The sequence below is a fragment of the Cricetulus griseus genome, chromosome 2, assembly GCF_003668045.3.
Source record: "Cricetulus griseus strain 17A/GY chromosome 2, alternate assembly CriGri-PICRH-1.0, whole genome shotgun sequence".
Classification (NCBI taxonomy): Eukaryota; Metazoa; Chordata; class Mammalia; order Rodentia; family Cricetidae; genus Cricetulus; species Cricetulus griseus.
The window spans coordinates 143407730-143433412 of NC_048595.1; the positions used below are offsets into that span (position 1 = coordinate 143407730).

Below are 25683 nucleotides of genomic sequence, written 5' to 3' on the forward strand. Positions count from 1 at the left end.
GCTCAAAGTAGATAAGATACAAGACAATTTTAATGCCTGTTGGCAGGTAAAAGGATAAGCTATCTGTATTTGTAAAAAAAAAAAAATACTATTGATGATAGTAGTTGCAAGAAATTTAACAATAGAGGTAAACCTTAGAACAATAAGACAGTAGGTACCACACAATTACTTAGAGAATTCTGTAGAAAATTCTGATCAATATTGATTTTCAAAAATTAATTCCCACAATCTGATGGAATTTGGAATTGTCAGGAAAGTACAAGAAAATTTTGGAAGTGTTTCAGAAAATTTTTCCATCTTGATTGTCATGATATCATATGTTAGTATCTTTGTTAACACTTACAGTTTAAATTTTGTCACCTAATCTTCATTCCAAATTGTCAGTACTCCAGAATGTAACTTTTCTTGGACCAATAAAGATGTAATTAAGAAGAGACCATATTTGAGTAGGGTGAATCTCTAATCCAACTAGGCTAGTGTCCTTACTGAAAGGAAAAAATCTGTAACAGAGCCAGACACAGGCAGAATAGTCTATGGAGAATGATTCTGTGCCAAATCAAAAAAAATGAACAAATTACCAGCAAACTAACAGAAGACAGACAGGAGAAGGACATCAAGTAGATCAGTATCCCCTACCATCACCAAAGGGACCATTATGGTCCTGCTAACACCTTAGTCCCCAACATTCATGCTTCATTACTAAAAGCATACATGTTTCTTGAGATACTGTCTGCAGAACTGCAATTACAACAGCTACAAAAATACTTAATACATCCAAACAAATAACTAAATACCAATATTCTGTATCCGAACCATACTACAAAATATTTTTTTAAGATAATTGAGAATAGTTCATGGAAATCTGGGATAAAAATCTATGCAATCCCAGAGAAAATGTAATATTTTAACTTCATCATCTTACTCTACAAATATACTTATGCATATGTAATGATAATTTACATAGTATTTTGGAAACACTAGGTAATTTCTACCATGTTCTTCCATTTAATCTTCTTATCAATACTGTGAGAAAGTTATCATAATAACATTATCTATAATAAAAGTTTAATAAAACCTCGATGGTATCCAACAAAAAGGGAGCAAAATGGATATGATAACATAAAAAGTCTTCATAAAAACTCAGTCACAGTTTGCTCTGAGTTTTACATGCCATTACACTGTAATATTGTCATGCATTTGGATGGATATACACATTTTGTTGTAGTTTCAAACCAGACATTCTTAATTACATCTTCCTCTTTCGCATTGCTTATAAAAATTCTCATTATTAATTCACACTCGATCTCTGGAACTGATCTTTATTCTCACAATCAGGAATCAAGTCACTGAGTTTTAACTAATATCCAAAAATCTGATACTTTTTCCTTCAAACTATTCCATTTCCATGATAGTCTGCTCTTGCTTGGTAAACACACCTCTTCTAAACAGCCTTTGTTGATATTTTTAGAGATGATTTTGTAATGCCTGCATCTTGGTATCAAGTGATGCAAAATTTGCTTATTTGTCCTTTTTTTGTCTGATGAGCTCTTCCATTTTCATGTATTGAATTTATTTGAGGGTCTTTAGGCAAAAAGGATCTGAAGAACAAAGAGTGATGTCTAAGAAGACACCTGACTGGAAGTAGAAAGTATAATATCCAATCACTTAGCTGTCATGATTTCAGGATCCCCATGCCATTATGAGCATGGCATGTGCGTTTCAGTTTATATTCCTTTCTTTTATAAATTGAGGGAGTAAAAATAATTCATTCTATTCTCTGGACAAAGTAATCAATCAACTCATTCAAAATTTATGGTGGATTGCCTGTGACTGGCCCCCACAGGCTCACATGTTTTAAAACTTTTTATCCCCATTTGATATAACTCTTGGGGAAGGAGTAGGTGTTGGTGGAGGTGTTTCAGTGGGGGTGAGCTTTGCAGTTTTAAGAGACTCATTTCATTCTCAATATGCCTTCTGCCTCCTGATTGTAGTTCAGGACATATGCTCTTAGTGATACCTGCTGCCATGCCTTCAGCCTGCCATCATGACTCCAACCCTCTGGAACTGCAAGCCCAGTTAAACCTTTTCTTTTATAAATTTCCCTGGTCATGATGCTTTAAGTGCAGGAATACCAAAGTAATTCAGAAAACTATCCTTCTCTTTTTCTGGTGTTCTTAGAGACCTTTTCTGCTAATATATTTTATGAACAAATTTTAAGGAAAACTAAATCTCTTCTACAATCTTCCTACATCTAACAAATTTGTGGCATTTTTCAGGATTGTAAAATGTCTGTCTCTCAGTGAAGTCATAATCTAGATGATGGAGAATGACATCATCCAGCAGAGATCATCAACTAACAGGGCACAGATTTTAAATTTAGAGAAATGAGATGAGAATTATCTGGAAACTCGGGTCCCTAGGAAATGTTTCTGAACATTTAGAGTCTGTGTACCAGTAACTGAGAACAAGAATACAACCATGTACCTGTGGTTTCTTACTAGAAGCAAATGATGTGTAAGATTACAATGTCATTTCATAACCCCAGTGTATGTCATTCTTTCTCCCTCATTCGTCTACAAGCCATTGCATATAAAATGCTAGTTAGAGTGCTGGAAGGTGCTATGCAGGCTGCTTTTTTGGAGGATAGAAGGTATTAATGGTCTTTCCCTGTGCTGGAATTCCCATGTTATAATATTGGTTTGCCAGGCTTTGTGCCTAATGATGCAACAGTGGTAAGAATTTCTATGGGAGTAAATAACTGCTCTCCTCTTTGAATTTGAGGCCGATTCCATGGAAGAGATTTCAGCCTGGTCCTGTAAACATGGTCTTTCTGGATAAGGAAATTATCAGACCTAGGAGAAAATCTATTAATGTTGATTTTTCTGAACATCTGTATTGTCAAACTGCTTTCTACTCAATATTTTTGTTTACATCTACAGACATGTGCTGCTCTCAACCTTGGTCAGTGAAGTTTCTTATTGTGGAAATAAGAGTTAACACAAAGACTCGTAACTATTCAAAGTGCTGAGAATAAGTGACTGTGTGTGCTATGCAGCAGATAAAATCTGTGTTTCAATCCTGCCCCAGCCTTCCAGGGCTTAGGGAACATTGCAGAGATGGAAGGAAAAGAATGTAAGAGCCTGAAGATGGGAAGGATGCTGGAACATGCTAACCTCTGGTTGTGACAATTTGTTGCATACATGAACTCATGGCAGCTGTAATTATCTGAACAGACCTTTGCAAGACCAGTTCGTCAAAAATTCCAGCCTGGAGGGGAGAGAGGCACTTGATTTCCCAATTCTAGTTGAGAAATGATTAGCAGGTGATGGCTGCTGATGAGAGGATGGTCACTTTTCTTTGGTTTGTGTGGGGAAGTTGTGGAGTGTCATACCCCACTGTGTGACCCCACACCTATGCATATTTGGGAAGTACTAACTGGAATTAGTAGGTTATATTTAAAAAGATATGAAATTCGGAAGGGGATATGTTGGAAAGATGTGCCCAGGGGAGGGGGAAGGAGGAATGGGAGGGTGGCTATATCCAAAATACAGTGTGAAAATATATGAAATTTTCATAGAATAAAATATTAAAGGAAATACATGGCCATCAGTTTGTGCAAATTACCTAACAAATTGGAAGTGGTCTTTGTTTAAAATACACATTGTTCTAATAAATGAAGATCTATAAAAGAACATGCTGTCTAGTCAGATTTGTAAGCTCCAGTAGTGATACTAACACTATTCTATTAATATTGACCCTCTTTTTTGAAATCTAAATAAGAGAAGTTGGCATATTAATCACTATAATACTTTATCATTGTGTTGCCTTCAGGTATGATTGTGTGAGAAAATATTTACTTATGCCATCAGGAATAAAATGCTGAAGTACTAGATTGTTCATTCAATAATATTGACCAACAACTTTTAGAAAGCAATTTCCATTTGAATAAAAATCACCCATATAATTTTACTCTTTGGCAGAAAATGGGTAGGAAAACTACCATTCTCAAAGAGCTCATTCTTTAAAATTTTATTACCATATTTACACTTATGCTGTGTGTACTAACCACTCTCAATCCTCTTCTCCCCACAAAATCTCATGTTCATGTCTATTTTGTTTGGTGATCCATTGAGATTAACCAGGGTCATCCTTGTGATAAATGGTTTGGAGATATCCACGGGATCTTAGTGGGCTCAGCAGGAAATATACAACTAAAGAATGTGAGTCCCCTCCTCCCAGAAACCACCAATAGTCAGAGCTATGCTGGTTAGTTTTTTCTTTCAATTTGATAAAACTAGAGTCACCTGGGAAAAGGGAATCTCAATTGAGGAAATACCTCTATCAAATTGGCTTCCACACAAGTCTACAGGACATTATCTTGGTTAGCATTAGATGTGGGAAGACCCAACTCCACCATGGGTAGTTCAAATCCTTGGTAGGTGGTCTGGGTCATGTAAGAAAGCAAACCAAACAAACCCTTGGGGCAATCTAGTCATGGTTTCTATTTCAGGTTCTTGCATTGGTTCTCCTCAACAAAATGTAAGAGAAATAACTCCTTTCCTTCCAAAGTTGCTTTGGGTCTCAGTAAAAGAAACCTAATACAAGAGGTTAAAGGTGTGGATTCACGAACATGCTTCCTTCCTTCACTAATTTTTGATAAGGCATTCTTGTGTAGGCCCAGTGCAAGTAACTACAGTATTCTCGAGTTGATGATTGCAATAGTTGGAGGAGTCTAAAGAATGGTGTTTCCTAGCTCTGCATCCTATCTATATTGCAGCTCTTCAGTGTTTCCTGCTTCATCTTCCAGTCTTTCCTGAGACTTGGCAATAAGTGACTTGTATATGACTGGCCCCACATCTGTCACTGATTCTCTGCATCTTGAGCAGGGAAAAAAAAACTCATTAAGTTTAAAGAACTATATATAATATAGGGCAGATTTTTAACAGACAAATTAAAGGGTGTTATAGTAGACATAATTTAATTCATATCAGAGGAATTGCAGGAAAATTTATGCAGCATTTCATATTTTGTGAGGCATCCATCAAAGGATCAGTGAAAATAAGCAGAGTGATTAAAGGGTAGTCAAGGTAAACTTTTGAAAGTGATTAATTTTAATATGTCCATGGGAAATTAATAAGTTCACCAGGAGAAAACAGTAGTGTAATATGATAGGTGAACAATTTTCCAAAGGAAAATAAAAATAAAAAATGAGTATAATAAAACTCACACATGCTGATGGCATATTGGGTATTCAATGCTTTCTTTTACCACATCATATATATTATGTCTCAATTTTCAGCACCATCTCCCTAAGACACTATGTGTCCCATTTTCCAGGTGAAGTCATAGAGGGATGAAGAGCTAAGTAAGCTACCCAAAGCCACAACTTATGTGTTAAATCGCTTATGAAGAAGCAAATGATTTTACAGTAGGGTTTCGCTTTCCTAGGCAACAGAAATTTAAAGAAGGGAGCAATTCTATCGGGGCTTGAGGGATGCTCTACACTGGAGCAGTATGAAGGGAAGAGGTAAGCTGCAGATACAGCAACAATATGAAAGATTCACATTGGAACTGCAGACTACGGACAAGTATGAAGAACCATATGCCTGTCAAAAATGGTGGGCATTCTGCAGGGAGAACTGTGAGCAGACCACACATGAGAAGAAAGCCATGCACACACAGGAAAGTTATAATGAAAACTTTTACAAAATGCCCTTATAAAAAATCTAGCTCTGTGTACAGTAAATACATCCCAATTAAAAACACAAAACAAAACAGTAATGTGCATTTGGGGGGATTTCCAGATAATTATGCTTTATAACTCTTGATTACATTTTGAACAACTTAACTGTCTTCCAGGACTCAGCAAATGATCATACAATTTGGCTTATTCAGAAACTACTCTTCTGAAACTATTTCTGTCTCTGTTTTTTATCTTTCTTTTTGTTTTACCCGGTTTTCTTGCTTGACCTGATCCCTGCATGCAAATTATCTCTACTTTACCTCCTTCTAAACACCTACTCATTTAAAAATAATTCAAGTATTTACTGCCTATTCGACTCTTTCATAATTATAATCATTACCTTGCTTTCTGATACTTTCCTTCTCCTTTATGAATTACATAGCTCTCCTCTTATTCAAATTTTCTCATGTCTTAATGTTTCTAAATAAATGACTATTTTCCTAAGACAAGTAACTACATGGTTAGGTGGATTTTGTGGCCTTCTGATAGGAAGCACTTGTTTATACTGATATCAGTGGGTCAAATTTAGAAAACTAAAATCAACTGTGCTCATTTATTTAGAAGGATTCTAAATCAAAGTATGTGTGCAAAAGTGAAAATAATCTTCTGAAACATTAATTTTAATACATTTATGAGAAACAATTATGTTCAGAAAAAAATACTAACAGTAACATTTTACAGAATTTAAGTATCAAAGCACAATACATTTTCACAGAAACAAATATATCACCACTGTGAGATCACACTAATGGAAGGTTTATACACAAAGCTGCTTGCCATTATGAAAACCAGTGGTAATAGTAATGTCACGCATTAGTTCATCCTCATTAGACTTGTTTAATATACTTCCTGGCCTGCAGGAGTACTTGCCAGGATACAAAAGAAAACCATGGGAACTCACTTCTAACAATGCTACCAAGCTCTGGCTGCCACCTCATCCTCTAGCTACTAATGATCACCAGGAATGTTCTCACAACACTACTTGGACTTTACCCCACAGACGAGTGAGGCCATTCCCAAGGTATCAAATACTTTTACTTGGAAATGAAAGGATTATTTTATACAAAATAACAAGTGCAACGTCAGGACTTGATATTCTGCACAATGAAACTTAACAGAAGAGAAACACTGCCCACTCCTAAGGGTAAGGCAATTAGAGACTTCACATAGGTAAGAACATAGCAGTGGGCTGGTAAAGGAGTGACTTCAGAGTTTCTTTCCATTTTAGGGTCGATTGCTTCTCAATGCACCAGATAATTCTCTAAGGGCCATTCACATTCACTGTTTAGATTCATTTATTAGTGGCATATACAAAGCACCATATAACATAATATAATATACGGAATGTAGAACATTACGACTATGTAATAAACTGTAGAAATAACTGCTAAGAAAATATAGCAATATTTAACACAGGATTTCTAAAACCATTAAATGTTCAATACTTTCCCCAAAGCTAATGTCCCATGTTTTATTTTATAGACTTTGTCTCTCGAGAATGATATGCATTTGCACTCTGGGGGTGGGCTGGCAATGCTTGTTTTCTTCTGTACAGTTACAGTTCTATACAAATTTCAGAATTGTGGCATGTGGAGCAGTCTTCCCAATCCCTTTCCAAGAGTTCCCTGTCACACAACAGCAAATACCCGGAATGCCTTTCCTCCTGTTGGGTTCTGTAAACTGCAAGAGCACAAAAGATACATTGAGGTCATCTGTACCTATAATCCTCCCAATAAATCATTCTCTCTGAGGACAAGCAAGCAAGTAGCTCCATGAGTCCAGATGGCCCAATTGTGTCAAACTTCTGTAATTTACACTTACTGGGAAGCTCTGGGGAGGATGACATAATCCCTTAGACCTTGGTTGCTGACTGGACTGAAAGTTTACTAAAGAAACTTGAGAAGCTTCCAAGGAAGGAGAGCAGCTGCTATACAGGTTCACAGCATCTGGGGCATGTTTTCATGCATTGCCTCCTTAGATCCTGATACAGCAGAGTTAGACTGCTATTTCATTCTGGTTTGGGGATATTGAGATTTACTTCGCAGTTGGTTTATCCCATTAATAATTATTTACAACCTAAAGCTGCTGATACTTAACCAATGCTAAAGAGTACTAGCTTATTACCATTTCCTAACTCTAATAAAATATACATTATATTACCATCACCTAGTCTTAAGTCTTAGCATTGAGAGTTCCAAAAAAAGTTAATAAAATTTAGTGTTCAAATTTGTAAATACCTAAAACCTTCCTCACTAAAATGGGAATTAATTTTCTTGTTTTCTCTCTTTATCTGTCTTCACCAAGGATATTTTGGAGCTACTTTCATTTTAAAGCAGACAGTAAGAACAATACAGAGCTATGTGTTTTTATTGTAACTACATATATTATTTGCATTTTCAAACAAAATTTTGTTTTGCAATAATTAAATAAAGCTTAAAGATGGACACATTGAATATTCCTAAGGACAAAGTGAAATTCCTTTCTATATTTACTCTCATGCAATAAGCAAGGAGAGAATTTTAGAGGAAGAAAGTGATAGTTCTTGTGTTGATAAGCACACACAAAGCACTCAGGTGCCATGCCGGGTGTTCATGAAAGGATAAAAGCAATCAAAATCATCCTTTTTTGCAGGGCATAGGCTACAAGCCCTGGGAAGTGTATGTGTCTGCAGTGTTTCTTTGGACATAGTGCTATTCTGGACAAATTTGTACCTCTGAACTCACGGAACCAGTGAGTTAAGAGTTAAGCCTAGAGATTGATTGTTACATGACCCTGGGAACATCAATTACTTAACCAATTGGAACCTCAGCTAACACATATATAAATTAGGGTTCAGACATATTATTCAGCTGAACAATCCACCAGAGGCAGTGAAAGTGCTGGGATAGTCACAATAATTAAAAACTAAATGTTATCCTCCGTTCTGGTGGGATATTACTTACTCTTAAAACAAGTTTTAAGTGTGAGGGCTAAATGAAACCCACTTAGATTATAAAAGATGTGTTGGATTTAATAACTCAGGAACCTATTTTATATGTTCTGCCTGCTTAGGAAGGTCATGCGCCAAGCTGCAGAAAGCCGACATCTCAGCCATAGCCTCCTGATAGACTCCCATCCAAAAGCAGACGCACAATGTGTTCACCTTAATTGGGAAAGGCAATGTGGATTCTCCATGGGATAGTCTTTGTGTTCTTAGAGAAACTACTAGAAACCTGAATCTTTGCTATGAGTTTGAAATATGATTCAGGAAATAGCTAAAATGTAGACATCTGCACAAATAAGTGGAACTTCACATTTGTTCCATAAATACTGATCATTTAAAAATTCACTGAAAGTTCATTTCTTTTAATGTTTGTTAATAGTTTATAAACTGAATAGATACATTTTCTCATGTCAGGAAATATGTGTCACACTAATGAGCTGAGCAGCAAACGATAGTATGAAAGAGTTCATTTACATCACACTAAGCATCCACGTTTCAATCAAAAAGAGAATTTATTTCTAGGGAAAATAAGATTCATTGTTTTGGCCAAATACTTTGTCAGATAACTGGATTAGAGAAATACTCAGTGCCTTGCACACCTAAAAAGAATTAAATATGAAAACTAATCTAGAAAATCTGAAAGAGGATGAAAGCAATTTCCTTTTTATAAGATCAATTAACAAAAGAGTGGTTCTCTGGGTAATCCGATTTTCATGTTGCTTTTTCCTAAGCTTGCAGGAGACATTCACGTCTGGTACTACAACTCCTCTCGGCCCAGAAGGGCCAGCAGCCATGTAAGGCTTCAAAGGAAACTCAGCCACTCAGCCACTCAGCCATCACTTTAAGTAGAACTGGATACTAGCAACAAATGAGATAGACTACAGACGAAAATGTAAAGCCATGCGCATCTTGTCTGACTTTACCTTTCTGAGAAGATTCCATTTTGAAAAGAAGCAGTGTACATCTTCCTTTTGTCCACAGGCATGACATCCACGTAACCGCCATTGTTTCGAACTACCCCAGCATGCACTGCTGCTCTGCAGATACTAGAGAGCTGTGGAAGCAAAGACAATGCCCTTAGGAAGAAATTCCCTTCCCGACTTGCTTATCCTGTGCTTCTACTGTATGAGGTCTTTAGCATCTGTTTGTGAAACCAGTGAGCAGTTGTTGCATAATGTTTCACATATAAAAGAGTGTTTGGAAAGTCACACCTCAAACCAATTCTCAAGTTTGAATGCAGAAGCTAAAGTAGCCATCACAGCAAAACCTCTCCACCACCTAATATGGGGAACACCTGTCTTGTCCTAGTAACAATTTTATAACCAAAGCAACACAAAGCCGATTAATTCCTTTTAATTCTTCAAGCATTATTTGCCATTCATAAGTCTCATGCTTTGCTAATGGGTATAGGGACATGGGATGAAACAGTCACAGTATGGAGAAGATGGCCAGATATTCAGATTTCACTTATACACAACTCAACCATGGCTCTGTCCATATCTAAGATGCATTTGCCAGAATGCAGGCATACATGAAATGGAGATGCATTGGCTCTAACAAAAGTAATCTATGCACAGCTATTTTACTGTGCCATGTTCACATATTCAGCCACAAAATCTAAACAAAACAGAAATTCTATGGAGAAGAATCCTTGTTTAATGTTTCATGTCCAAGTGTTCAATGTTTAAAGCCACCATCTTCCAAAAGTGAAATCCTTTCTTTTATCCCATGGAAGCCTTCCCTGGACTCAAATGTTGGCTTCAATTAAAATGTTCTATGGAAACACATCAATAGCTGGGAATTGAGGCAATGCTGCACAGGATGCCCATAAGGTTTTACAACATCCCATAATCCACTTCACATCCTAGTAGTGTGTAGTCTTGCCCTAGCCTGTGGCAGGCCTCCTTCGGGTTATCTCAGCTTGCATGTGGATGGTTCCATAAGGTTTTTTCTAGCTTTTTTATTTATTTTTTTTCAATTTACATACCAACCCTAGTTCTCCCTCCCTGTTCTTCTCCCCCCGCCAACCACCCACCCCAACCCCCACCCACTCCTCAGAAGAGGTAAGGCCTCCATTGGGGGATCAACACTGACAGTTATGTGGCTTGATCTGGTGGGGGTCACAGCCTTGGCAGTGGGACTAGGACTTATCCAGGGTATATGAACTGGCTTTTTGGAACCCATTCCCTGTGGTGGGATACCTTGCTCAGCCTTGAAACAGCAGGAAGGGTCTTGGTCCTTCCTCAACTTGACATTCTGTAAGGGTTTTAAGGTTCACACAAGCATGTGTGTCTGGCCTGGACTTGCTTTATCATGGCTCTCTGGATTCTGTGGCATCAGTCATTACTTATTATCTCCAACAGCCTGAAGGCCAGAGTGTCTAATCCTTCTGCTTTTACTCTATGACAAAATGCTGTCTATCAAACCCTGCGTCTCCTCCCTCTGTAGAGGAAGCATCTCACTCAGCATGTTAAAGCCCAGAACACACTGGTCACTATATCCAGGACAGATGCTGCTCATAATAGATTAAATTAACAGTAATTCTCTGCACATTTCAGTATTCCTCATGTTTTATTAAAATAATATAATCAGCACTTCCTCCTCAAGGCAGCAAAATGCTTGCATATGACACTCACTAAACCCCAAGCCCTGTAGATGCTTTTTAGAGTACTTTCTGCTTGCAAGCATGCACTCAGCAGGCATTCCTACTGAGTTCAAAAGCAGTATCTTTTCCTATCCATACTTTAGATGATTTTATTATTTCAATGATATTTTCCATCTGTGAATATAGTACAATTTGAACACATGCAGAATTACTATGATTTGTAATGAGCTACAAAAGATGTGCAGAGCAGCAGAATGTACAATATACTTCTGGCTGTATAGAAAAAAAAGAGAGGAAGCTGGCTGATTCCCCCATACCTTTCCATGCCAACTTTAAGTAGAGACAACATATTTTGTGGCAGCAGTGAAGATTGGCAGATGTAGTCTACAGCTCTGCTGTTACTGTGTGATAGGAATCTTTATACTTGCAACTCACTCTAGCTAACAATACATATTGCCCACACACTTCACCAAGACAACATTAAGATCCCAGGGTGGAAGTCCTAGCAATACCATCACTAGAAAGAGATGCCTTAAAGGTATAGTTGTGGGGACGATATTTTCAAAGACTTTTATGAGACATGACCAAAAAGAGCAATTTTGGAAATTAAAGGAAAACCTTCAGTGAATGACTCCTTTTCCATGATCTGTGTCCTAACTGAAGATAGTTTGGCAGACAAAAGCAAAGACTGAATTGCTCAGCAGCTGCCTTCAAGGAACTTGCTGACTAATCATAAGAAAGGTCAAACTGCCTGGAAACATAGGCTAGTGTGAGAAACAGGGTGCAGTAATAGGGGTCAAAAGAAGCATGGCATCTTACCAGAGAGGAGGGCTCACTAAGTACCTCACCAAGTGATAATTGAGAAATAGAGATCACTCTCATGACAGAAAATTTTCAGGAAGGACTGTGATTATGGGCAAATTCCTGGCACCCACAGGGCATTTAAGAAAGAACCAAGCCTGGGGCTGGAGGCTTAGCAAAACAGAGCTGTACTGGGAAGGCTTGAACTTACCTGAATGTAATAAGAGAAGTGAGGTGAAGTACATAATCCTAGCCACCATGCACAACCAATTTTCTAGAATATTCCACTGAATACGTACACCAAGAGGAGACTTCCTACATTTGTTTCTGTAACTCTAGCTTTGATATCTTCAGTGCCTTCCAGATATCCACCGAATGAAATGTGAATTCGTCAGCATACAATTACAGAATCTCCATCTCCTTCCCCCCTGCCTTCATCTTTCCCCATCCTTCTCCCTGCCTCCTGATTCTCCTTTTAGCTTCAGTTCTCTGCCCAGAGCTGCCCATGCTGCCTCTTGTGTCCAAGGAATCTACTCTTACCTGCATATCCTGCTAGATTCCATTCCTACCACCAGAACAATTGCCCTACAACCCTCTAATGACCAGTGCTACAAAACTCACTTGTGATGTGTGTATCCATTCTGAAGCCATCACTGTTGGAGCACCTTTTCTAACCACAAAGTCACACATTACAATGTATGGGCAGATAGTTCCCTCCCATATGTATTTTAATACATTATCTGGTTTTGACCCTTTATTACTTGTCAAATGCCTCTTTGGAGTGAGAATATGATACATATATTTGATCAATTTATTAACTACCAAGCTCCCATCACAGACACAGAAGAACCAAAAGAAAGACAGAAGTAAACAGCATTTTCCTTCCCAAGAATGCCTCCAGGTTCGCTTGTTAAGTGTCTTACATATGGGCAAGGCATGAGGAAAAATTAGTCAAATAATTACACAAGCATATTTTATATAAATACTCATTTTCAGTGACCTTGATGATTAACTTTTCTGAAAATATGTGTACCAGTTGAAACGCCCCGACTCTATGTACAGCAAATATGCACATATAAATGAGTATATATTCATATACTTGGGTACATCAGGAGCTGCACAAAGAGCATATATGCACATCTAAATGAGTATACATTCATATACTTGGAGATATCAGGAGCTGCACGAGGTAGCGTACTTACATCAGAATAAACTCTGGATCCAATTACACGAGCATAATGTGGATTTGCCTGCATACAGTTGCGGGGACAGTACACTCTGAATAAAAATAAACACATAATGTAGGCTGGTAAATTCAGTGCTTCTTAATAATAAAACTAAAATCCTATACAGAAATAAATTCAACATTGTATTTCTCTTGAAATAGACCAACTGTGCAATCCAGTAGTTGGCACAGTGGCTTCTTTCACTTACTTTCAGGTTTTAACCAAGATCTTTTTTTTTTTTAAGTTTACACAGAAGCCCTCTGACATGGGAGCTCAAAGGAGAAAGAAACATGAACAAAACCCCACGCATCTGAGTTTGGAACTCAGTGTCAGCAGAATTTAGCAAGTGGATGGGATGGGAAATCACAGTGAAGGCCTGTATGACACAGTATGTGTTCACATCTTTGGTGTCTTCTTCAGTCTCAGTCTTAGTTTCATCTACAGACATTTAATTTCCAAATTAACATCTCCATCTGCGATTTCTCTTAATTCTCCTCTGAATCCCTACCGATTCCTCAGCCCTTACACTTACATCTGATAAATATCTCACACTTGTCTGGTGTAAAATAAAATTTGTCTTTCATCAAGTCCTGTTCTTCAATGGGTTCCTCATCACAATACAATGCAACTCCATTATTGCAGGGACCTCTGCAGAAGCCTTTATTGTGCCATGGTTCCTCTTCATCTCATACTTTATATTCAACTGAACAGCAATTCTTATCAGTCATACTTAAAACACCTAAGTGAGGGCTTCCCTAAAAGAACTTAAACCACAGTAAGTACAGACATGATCAGCCACTGTGTAACTTACAGCAACACCCTCCCTTATGACCTTGCCTGACTTGGTCCTCTCCAATCAATTTACACATGTTTAAACTAAAAGTTGCAAGCCCAAATATGCCACTCCTCCACTTATCCCAAAGCCTTTCTTCCTCAAAGAAAACAAATGAGCAGATATAATATGTTCTGTGTATTTGATAAATTTATGTGCAGCTTCTCTTCTACCTGCTTTTCAAGTTCCAGTTAAGGGCAGCTATTCCTCAAACACAAATTAAGCCATGGATTCATGCCTCAAGGCCTTTACAATTCTCCTCACTTTGCATGGAATGTTCTTCCCCCAGATATCCCATTGCCATGTAGATATCTGATTGGCTAGGCTCATTTTTAAAAAGTTTCCAAAAACTTACTATTTTTAAGTCAAAATATCCAGTCCATAATGATTAAATCCATCCCATCTCTGGAGTTGAGGAAACTAATTGAAAAAATAACCAGTTGCTTCTTCTTAATTGATATATTCTCTCTCTCTCTCTCTCTCTCTCTCTCTCTCTCTCTCTCTCTCTCTCTCTCTCTCTCTCTGTGTGTGTGTGTGTGTGTGTGTGTGTGTGTGTGTGTGTGTCCCTTGCACCCCAGGTAGGGACTTAAAGGAAATATAAACTGATACTGAAAAAAACAATATTTTACATAGTATATGAGACTTTCAACACAATAACTATGTGAAAATCCCTCGTACATGGTTGCATCCTTCAGTTTTCTATTTGTGCTAATAAAAAGAAAAAAAAACTGAATTGAATCTAACCTCACCAATTTAGATAGATATTCCTCAAGAAATAGATTTAGCTGTTACTTCTAAAATTTGTACAATACCACATAATATTCTATACTGTGTATACTTCATAGTATATGTAAGACAGAACCATTAATTTTTTTAGGGTTGATTATTATTAGAGAACCTATCTGGAGTTTCTGAGAACTGAAATATGTCCCCACTGACTAGAAATGATTTCACTGAATGTGAAATCTGTGGGTATTCATTCTCCTCCTATGGCTGCCAAATCTCCCTCACCCCAGGCTCAGGCTGCACCTTACTCTTAGCTAGTGTTTAGCTTGTTGCAGGTCAGTGGCAATAGTTCCAACTTGATCTTGTTTTTACTTAGAAAAGTAAACATAAAAGAAAGGGAGGGCTGCTTGTTTGGCTGTTTTAATATCACTCCATATATTACTGAGAAAGGAGTGGTATAATAACCAGTCCTTGAGTCACGTTTGCCAAAAACTCTGAATAAAAATGCTAATGACTCATTTTGGTATTGAACAGATATTTACAGTTCTAATTATTTACATATAAGGTATATAAAGTTTCCATTAATATTGAATAATAATTATTTATCATCTATTTAATAGTTATTTATTTCACAGTTTACTTTGGGTTGTCCTGCCAGATACAGAATCCACGAGGACATATTTCTTCACATTCTTTTTGGGATTAATTTCTTTTAAAGGATACAGGATGGCTATATCTATTTGCAAGTTCAACTGACCACACCACATCTCAAAGTGAGAGACTTCCTACAGCCAAAAAATGAAGAATCCCATTCCAATCTTATTGGCAATTGCAATGATATTCTTCAAATTTAGGAACTAGATAATGATGTTAAGATGTTGGAAGAACTTCTCATAGAATGAATGTTATTGTCAGTCCCACAAGTGTATGTTAAAGACTTAACCCACAACATTACACTTTGGAGAAGGAGAGGGTCATTATGGAGGTAATTTGGCTAAGTGAGGTCATAAGAGAAGAGCCATCATCCAATTGGATTAGTGGCCTTGCAAAAATGGTAGAGAGGAAAGAGCTCTTCCCACCACCTAAAGCTGCACAGTAGGTGGCCATCTATAAGCTAGAAAGAGAGCCACATTAGTGGCCAAGTCAGGAACACCTTTGGTCTTAAACTTCCAATTTTCAGCAATGGGAGAAATAAATTTCTGATGTTTATATCACCAGTGTGGTATCTTACTATATTCATGTAAATTAGTACTACCTCTTTGTAGCACATATGAACACATGTGATCATGTGTAAGATGTGAGACCAGGGAATAGCTAACACTTAGAGAAGGTACAATAGTGGTACTTGGGTACATACAGTATGTGGTGTCTTGTTGCTCCCTCTGGGAAACAATTCTAGATCATAAACAATTCTAAACATTAAAAGAACCAGAATTTCAGATAAAAACAGATATCACAAGACCAATGTCACACACATTAAGTGACTAGTGCATGTAGGGACATGCACAAATGCATATATTTAATTATGTGGATAAGGAAACGTGGAAAGCATTACCTTGGACAATGTGAGGCAGGTTTATGAAATGGACAAAGCTGTTCCACTGTAGTTTCACATGTCACAGCTTGAACTGAAAAAGTAAAGCATGAAACAAATGAATCCATTTAAAGCAAGACATCCTATACATGGTAAGAAAACAAATAAGGAAAGGTCGCTAACCTGTTACTTTGGAGACTGTGAAGGAATTAGCAGAATGATACTTGCTGCAGACAAAAAAAAAAAAAAAAGAAATGTCAATCATTTGCTTATGGACATTAGCAACAATATAATTCCTGATACAGCTCAGGTCTTTGTCTTTTAAACGTTCTTACTAAAATGTCCGAACAAGTAGTATGAATACACATCATCTAGTTCACACACACAAAAAAAGACCTATACACTAATGACCTTTCTCTCTAGAATCAGTTTAAGCCTTTACAATAATCAGTACAAGACAAAAAAACGACAACTGTCTTAAAGAGGAAGTGGTTATTCAATTATTCAGTATTGTTAATGGGTCTACAGTCAATGAATGAACCCTTCTTATTGCATGAATCATCCAGAAAGGGAAACATTAGATTAAGAAAATTATTTTATATTAAAATTTTAACTGGATTACATATATTCAAATTTTGAAAAACATCATTTGTTATTGATGTACAGCTAATTTGCAATGTTATTTCAATGTGGTTCACCCTTTAACTTCCCTACTTAGTATTAAAGATGTAAAATCTTTAATATTCTCTTATTTCTACCAGTTTCAAATTCAATGCTTACTATTCTTAATTTATAGTATGATCCTACAAAATTAACAAAATGCAGAACCTACAAAGTAGATCACAGTTCATATTTCTGAAGCATTTCTATCAAGGACAACCAAAAAATGTAGTTTAAGATAGAAACACTGTTCCTTAATGTATTTTTAACCAGTGTCTGTTTTATACTAATATTATTTATTGGTGATGATTTATATACTTTGCTAAGTGAATAAACTAATAGCATTGTACTAAAAAGAGACAATGCCAATGACTAAAACCACAAAACTGCACTTCTGACAAGTCAGGACACTGATTTGCAAGGAAAATTCTAATCGGATTATTTTTTATAATTATGAATTCTGATTTTTTTGTTGCTTTTTTCAAGACCTGTTCTCACTATGTAGCTCTGGCTGTTCTGGAACTAACTGTGCAGACCTGGTTGGCCTTGAACTCACAGAAATTCGATTGCTTCTGTCTCCCAAATGCTGGGATTAAAGGCATGCACCACTATACCCAGCAATGGATTCCAATTTAACTTGTGATACTTTATGCAATTGTATACTTACAAGGAAAGGGTCTATGCTAGAATTCCTATGGAAAGCTGTCTATGTGAAGGTCAAGGTTCTTTTACTTAGAAGGAAAAAGACAACACAAAGATGTTTCAAAGGCCTGCACTACTCTTCTTTAAAGCACATATGAAAATGTTCCATGGTTTAGAATGAGACACATTATACTAAATTTGAGAAACACTTAAAAAGTTAACCAACACTTTTCACGTGTTTAAATTACACTTACATGAAAGAACATGCAATAAATTAGTCTTGTTTGGGATATTTCTGACATAGATGAAAAGTTTATTGCTTAACCTTAAAAATTGGCTATAATTTATTTAAAAAAAAAACCTTTTTATTTTCTATGTATAGGAGTTTTATATGTGTACATATGTTCATGGTATTCATGCCTGGTTCCTGTCAATTCCACAAGACAAACTGGATTCCCTGCAACTGGAGCTCCCATGTGAGTGTTGGGAACCAAATCCAGGTGTGCTGAAAGAGTAGCCAGTGCTTTTAACCACTGAGCCGTCTGTCCAGCCCTGAGAACCAACTATAAATTTACATGTACTTATGGAATATCTTGACAATTCGGAATTTTATCATGCCCTTCAGCGAAAAGATTTAGCTTTGAATTTGGAGGCTTTCCCCATCTTTGTATATGTGGAGAGTCTAATATAAAATGATTCCACATAGAGGGATACTCTCTGAGCCTTGACACAAGTGAGTGGGCCTAGGCCCTATCCCAAAGGATACAATGGACTCTGAAGACCCCCTATGGGAGGCCTCACCCTCCCTGAGGAGCAGAAAGGGTATGGAATAGATAGGGTGTTAGCTGGGGGGGGGGGGTAGGCAGTGGAGGAGAGGAGGCAGAGGGAATTGGGATTGACATGTAAAATAATCTTGTTTCCAACTTAAATAAAAAATGGAGAGAAAGAAAAAAACAACAAAAAAAGAGCTTTGAAAATTAGCAACCACTCTCCCATAAATTCTTCTAGGACTGGGTCAAAGGATATGTTAGCTCGTTATAACTTCATTTCATCTGACAGAAAAGACCATTCAGGTTCTTACCCAATTGTTTGAACACCATTTCTGTTGGATTTGATGAAGTAGTGCTTCCTTCCTTGTCTAGTGACATCTACCCACCCACCTTCATTGTCTATTATTCCATAGTGGATGGCAGCTCGACAGATACTGGATTGCTTGCAGAGAAGGAAAAGACACAGGATGTTAAAGAATTCAAGTTCTGTATGAAGAAGAAAATTACTCTGTATATGACTTTAACCCAAATAAACATTTCTGAAAAGAAAAAAAGCTACACTTAATATAAGTTGCATGTTCCACATTGAAAGTAGATATTATATGAAAAGATTTTATTCCCAAATATTTTTCCTTTCTGCTTACCATTTCATAATGTACACTCCCAATGACTTTAGCTTTACTGTCCAAGCAGCCTGCAGGGCACTCATACCTAAGTGACAGACATGGGGAAGAAAGTTCAGTTTCTCAGGATATAGAACACATAGTTCTTTTATCTTGTCAGGGGATGTTGAGACTACCTACCTGTTGCAGGTGGTCCCTTTACACTGGTCTCGCAATCTGACTTCACAAGAAACAATCTGAGCTAAAAGGAAAACAATAATACCAATATAGTTTCAATAGTTCTAAAGCTTCTAAAATGAATAGCATTATTCAAACATGCAGTGGTTTTGTTTTCGATTGGGGGGTTTTTGTTTCTTTATTTGCTTGTTTGATTTTATTTTTGGTTTTTCAAGACAGGGTTTCTCTGTGTATCCTTGGCTACTGAGAAACTCTCTCTGTAGACTAGGTTGCCCTTTAATTCACAGAGATCTTCCTGCCTCTGCCTCCTGAGTACTGGAATTACAGGTGTGAGTCACCACCGCCTGGGCTGAAACAAGCTTTCTGTATTCTGAAAATGTGCAAATAAAACTAGCGGAGTATCACCCCACAAAATATAAGCAAATGATATGAGATTAAGGTCTTACACATCTGCTGAGTGCTGACAACTTCATTTCTGTTACTGTCATCTGATCTTGTCCGAACATGTGTATCACGGACCTGAGCCTGCTGCCGTTCAATTTCATTTGTTTCTTCTTCACGGGGGGTATAATACCCTTCAGACCCTTCTGTCAGAGAAAAAAGATTAAAAAATAATTGGACTTTATTTACATGAGCACAATTATTAATAAATGCCTTTCTACACATGTTAAGTAAGTATTGGTTGGATTTTTTGAGACAGGTTTTCTCTGTGGCTTTGGAGGCGGTCCTGAAACTACCTGTTGCAAACCAGGCTGGTCTCAAACTCACAGAGATTGGCTGCCTCTGCCTCCCAAGTACTGGAATTAAAGGCATGCAGCACCAACACCCGGCTCTGTTAAGTAATTTTACAGTAAAAGTGCAATACTATTTTGGCAGAGGTTTTGACATAAGTTCATGGTTTTGTGAACCACACTGAAGTGAAATACATAGTACAGCCTTCAAGCCCTTGATTCTTTGCATTAGTGCCTAGTTAGCCTTCAGTGGACTCATTTCCAATCTAGTTTCAATATGGTATCTATGTTTTATTTCAGGAAGATACCATGAAACTGACCTTGTTCACCAGTAAGATTAGGGCTTAGGAAATGTACATTTCTCCCCCCAGTAAATGTATATTTTCCCCTTAAATGTTGTGCATGCCCTTGTTATCTGTTACAGCACCAATTTCCATGATTTCTTTCTTTTAGAATAAACTTCAAAATGCTACTTGGCCTTTTTCCTTAGCTGCTCATAATATTCTGTCTTTATTTTGTATGTTTGTGGTTTTGATTATTATGTGGCCAGGTTTTTTGTGGTTCTTTCTATTTGGTGTTCTGTAAACTTCTTTTACTTTCATTGGCATGTCTTTCTTTAGGTTGGGATAGTTTTCTTCTATGATTTTGTTGAATATGTTTTCTGTGCTTTTGAGGTGGGTTTCTTCACCTTCTTCTATAACTATTATTCTTAGGTTTTATCTTCCACAGTGTACCGATCTCCTGGATATTTTGTGTTAGGGATTTGTTGGAATCAAGATTTTCTTTGGTTGATGAATCTATTTCTCTTAGTGTATCTTCAATGCCTGAGATCCTCTCTTCCATCTCTTGTATTCTATTGATTATACTTGCATCTGTAGTTCCTGATCATTTGCCCAGCTTTTCTATTGCCAGCATTCCTTCAGTTTGTGTTTTCTTTATTGTCTCTATTTCAATTTTCGGGTCTTCTGAAAATTGTTTTCTTCATCTGTTTGATTGTTTTTTCTTGGCTTCTTTAAGAGATTTGTTGATTTCTTGTATTTTTTGGTTTGTTTTTTCTTCCATTTCTTTAAGGGATTTTCCCATATCCTCATATTTTCATGAAGTTGTTTTTAAGGTCATTCTCTTCTGCTTCATGTGTGTTGGTATGTTCAGGTATTGCTGGTGTAGAGTCCCTAGACTCTAGTGGTGTCATATTGTTTTTTTCTGTTGTTGAATGTGTTTTTATATTGTATTCTTCCCATCCCTTCTTCCCCCCTACCCCCATGCCCCGGTTTGGCAAATATTAAGAGCTTGTCAATGTCATGCTGTAAAAAGGTACTTGTTTTCATTTGGACCCATAACTCAGAACCCAGAAGAAAGGTGTCAATACAGACAAGTGCCAGTTTTAAGAGGAACACACCAGTCACTGGTGAAGGGCAGAGAGGGTGCAGCTTTGGGAATGGAGCATACCAAGACCATCACAGAAGGAAGGCATGCTGGGAAGTGGTTAGGAATTCAAACAGAGATATTCAATATAAAGGCAGAATGGGTGTTTCATGCCTGCTTATCACCACTAAGGAGCATTCAGTCTCTCCATGAGCACTGAGCATGGTTCAAGCCTACCTCACACCCATAATCTATACCAATATTCATTATTAATAAAAAAGGTGAAGGTAAAATGTGACTACATAGATAACCAAGTTTATGACTTTTCACAAACCTCTATCATCTGTAATACCACAAGTAATACTAATAGCACATTTTATTTATATTTACATATTTTAAGACAGGATTTCATCTATTCCAGGCTGGCCTTCAACTTGGGGGATAGCTGAGGATGATTTTGAACTCCACCTTCCTAGTGCTGAGATTAAAGGTGAGTACTATTACTCTGGGTTAATGAGGTGCTAGGGATTCAGCTTCTTGAATACTAGAAAAGCATTCCAGTACCCAAGCCTTACATTTACATATTATGATTTCAAATGTGTTTGAGGACACCAATTTTTATAAATTCTACAGTATGGTTATACTTTTAAATTTGTTTTGTCATAAGAAATAGTCTATGGTAAGATATAAGGAGGTATTCTACTCTATTCATTGATCAATACAAAGCATAGAGATATACTTCTGTCTAAACTCTCAAAGCACTAAAAATGAATGAAGTTAAATTTCCAGATCCTTAAAAATGACACTTATGGAGATAAATCTCAAGGACACATTAAGATGGCTTTTAGGATATCCATTCTCTGAGTAGCAATGGAGGGCTATAGGCAGTTTTTAAAACCCTGGCTACTGTCCTGTAGGCACATGACCCAGTCATCATTAGTTCATGATAACAGTCTTTTAAAAATAAGTTGAAATTAATTATTCATATTTAAAATTACTTCCTCAAAATAATTGAACTAGCACTCTGGAAAGTATTCATGTGATAACTAATGTAGGTTTAGATTCCTTTTTAGTTTCTTGGCACTGAGGATTCCACCTAGGCCCTCCCTCACAGACATGAGACAAATTCTAGTCTTTGGCCATACCCCTAGCCTTTGGCCATACTCCCAAGAACATGTGCAATGATGCAAAGCTGGATGAACAGAGGTTTCAAAGTGAAAACTACAGCCACACATCACTGACCTTTGTAACACAAGTTTTCTCTACAGCCTCCTCCAAAACTGGGTGGGCAAGCAGAGCAAGGCCGGCCATGTTTGTAAGGGGCGTGGCCCCACCAGTTTCCCCTACAGAGAAGATGCACTCCGTTAAGACATCTTACAGCATTATTAAGACACTGAGAACATCACTACATAAGCATGTCAGGAGTAATGATGCAGACCTCTTAAGATAAAGACCTTTATATATTTTATATACTTTAGTATGAATTCCTTTGGGATTAGGGTTACATACAGCTAAACATCTCATTATTTTGAAAACTTCCAAAGTAAATTGGTATGAAAACTGTTAGAAATTTCAAAATCAAACATTTGAAGACAACTGAATTCAGAAGAATATTCACCTATTTCATGTATACTAATAATTTAAATCCGATTCTCAGAATAGCTTGTGAAATTTTAACATAGTTATTCAAGTCTTCTTTACACAGGAGACACAGGAGGAAATATATATATATATATATATATATATATATATATATATATATCGCTACTAACATGTAACTGAAAATCTCTCATCAAAATTACTATATATAGACTAGACTAGCATAATGTGTGAACCTGAAACACATAAAAATGTGTTCTATGTCTTTATGTAATATCTTGGCTTCAATTCTCCCATTTCCTGTAATTACTGACTAATGCATTGAGAAACTATAATCACTGCCATCAGATATAAACTGAAGTAAGCAAAATACTGTATGAATATACCTTGAAATTGGGAAAAATCAGAATTAGAAAACTATTTTCCCACTAGGAAAACTTTCCACAAGACACCAGTACCTTGTCCACTTACTTGGGAGAGTAATTGCATACCAAGTAGACAGCCTTGGGCCATATCTGCCCCCAGATGTTCATGTTGTGGCACAGATTGATGGCACAGCCTATCCTGCTACTAGTTGCCCACACCACCTGTGTTAGAGAGAAGAGAGGCTCAGGCAGGGCAGATATAAAATGAGACAGCTGTACATCAAAGAGGAATGGAGAAAAATGAAACTGCAGAAGCCAACAGTGATCATGCACACTAGAGTGAGAAGTGTCAAATGCATTTCCTTTGAGATTTGGATTTGGGCTTGTTACTCCTTTTATAAAAGAAATTTGCAGGTCAACAGCTTTCTCAGCAATACAGTATCAGCATTTTCAAAGTACTAACTTACTAAATAATTCTAAGCTACATCTCCATCTTACACTGTGAACATTTCCATGAAGAGGCTTACTAACCGAAGTAACAGAAGTCTGTCTCTCAAGCAAGAAGTTCAAGTGCGATGCTCAGAGGCCTTCCGATCTAGAACCCAGGACGATAGGGACCTTTGTCTACCTAAGCCTGCCTTCCTTTGTTTGACTTAGAGATTGCAAATACACCCAGTGCTAAAAGTGAACATGAAGTATAAAATGTATACATACATAATATAAATCCTGTATATATGTATGTAAATAGTAAATATAGATGATGATGTGTATTTTTTGCATCAATTGATTTAGAAGGTGGCAAACTATTGCCGGGTGTTGGTAGCGCTCGCCTTTAATCCCAGCACTCGGGAGGCAGAGGCAGCTGGATCTCTGTGAGTTTGAGGCCAGCCTGGTCTCCAGAGTGAGTGCCAGGATAGGCTCCAAAGCAACACAGAGAAACCCTGTCTCGAAAAACCAAAAAAAAAAAAGAAGAAGAAGAAGAAGAAGAAGAAGAAGAAGAAGAAGAAGAAGAAGAAGAAGGCAAACTATTTCTCAGACTGTATCTATTGAAGACATAGTAAAATATTTTATATTTGAAGTCATTAAAATAACCTTTTTAAGTAAGTATTTGGATATCTGCGATAATACTATTGCTTTTAGAAATTGTTTTGTCTATTGCATGAAATTAACAACATAAGTTTTCTTAAATGATCACATTAAGTAATACAAGACACATGCTTGTTTGTTCTCCTGCAGTTGCAGTTAACTTAATTTGGAAGAGCCAATGTAGCTCACACAAAGCATACCTGAGTGTAGTGTGTGCAAACGGGGCCAGAGCATCTAAAAGGACAATATGGGTTGCACTCATGCTCATATGGATAGCTAAAGTCTCTCACTTCATCATACCATGCTTGTACATGAAATGTAGGGGGTCGATATCTGTTAGAAGAAAAATAATAGGGAACAAAAAAAGTTAAAAAAGCATAAAACTTACATTGACAAGGCTTGACAGACAGTTCCTTCTGTGTAAGCTACAAATCTTAAATATACAAATAATGCAAAGGTAAGCTAGGAATTTGGTGACTATTCTGGTAGGATAAATGAGTTTTCTTTGTTTCTCGATTAGCTTTTTTTACTCTTAAGTACCAAACATTAGAAACCTTGCAGTTGTAGATTAATAAACATTTCATTCACGACATTTTCGATTCCAGAAACAAAAAAGCTGCACTTTCCACTACCTTCCCCAGTGTGCTCCCAAATTCTGTCCAATGGAGGGCAGTAGGTTTGCTGGTCCATGCTCCCACAAACATGTTTCAGCCCAAGATTCTGCAGATCTTTCCAGCTCCACATCCCATGTCTACAGGGTAAAGAGAACAAAACACACACATTCAATTGCACACCAGTCATTTCTTCAAATACAAATCACTGGCTTCTTGCTTTCTTCCCTCTTTATTAAGAGAACCCATTGATCTAGGCTTTTCCTTATCTACCAGTCTGAGTTTTTCCTTCCTACTCAAATTCCTTGACTACATCTTTCCATTTACTGATAAGCCTACACATTTTTAGAATTGCTAGAGTGATCACAAAGGCATTTACCTGATGCTTCTCCCTAAAATGCAGCCAGCAAAGGTATCTAGTACCCACAAGTATCTAGTGCCAGGTCTCCATATCTAAAGCATGTTATAACTGCAGGGCCTGATCCTGGTCTAAGCATCCTTTGGTTATCTGCCAGGAAGAAGTCTATTTTTGGCTTTCTATCTCACATTACCTAACATGGTCTCTCTGTTACCTCTCCAACTCTCCCAGAATTAAGCTCCGCCC

At 37.1% G+C, this 25683-nt stretch overlaps 1 protein-coding gene across 2 annotated transcripts in view; it reads right to left on the reverse strand.

The window, feature by feature from the left end:
* Positions 1–7014: 7014 nt before the first annotated feature.
* The window catches only part of Crispld1 (cysteine rich secretory protein LCCL domain containing 1), a 33474-nt gene continuing 14805 nt past the window's right edge, over positions 7015–25683 (reverse strand). The window contains exons 2-14 of one of the 2 annotated variants that reach the window (XM_035439003.1): positions 25101–25219; positions 24669–24801; positions 23489–23604; positions 22661–22761; positions 19769–19909; positions 19326–19386; positions 19167–19233; positions 18834–18964; positions 16634–16677; positions 16472–16544; positions 13335–13410; positions 9650–9780; positions 7015–7423 (exon numbers count right to left, since the gene is read on the reverse strand). In XM_035439003.1, coding sequence (XP_035294894.1) covers positions 7372–7423; positions 9650–9780; positions 13335–13410; positions 16472–16544; positions 16634–16677; positions 18834–18964; positions 19167–19233; positions 19326–19386; positions 19769–19909; positions 22661–22761; positions 23489–23604; positions 24669–24801; positions 25101–25219 — 1245 coding nt within the window. In that variant the 3' untranslated portion in view covers positions 7015–7371. Of the gene's footprint in view, positions 7424–9649; positions 9781–13334; positions 13411–16471; positions 16545–16633; positions 16678–18833; positions 18965–19166; positions 19234–19325; positions 19387–19768; positions 19910–22660; positions 22762–23488; positions 23605–24668; positions 24802–25100; positions 25220–25683 lie in introns of those variants that run through there. The other variant, XM_027398796.2, reaches the window with a different exon arrangement.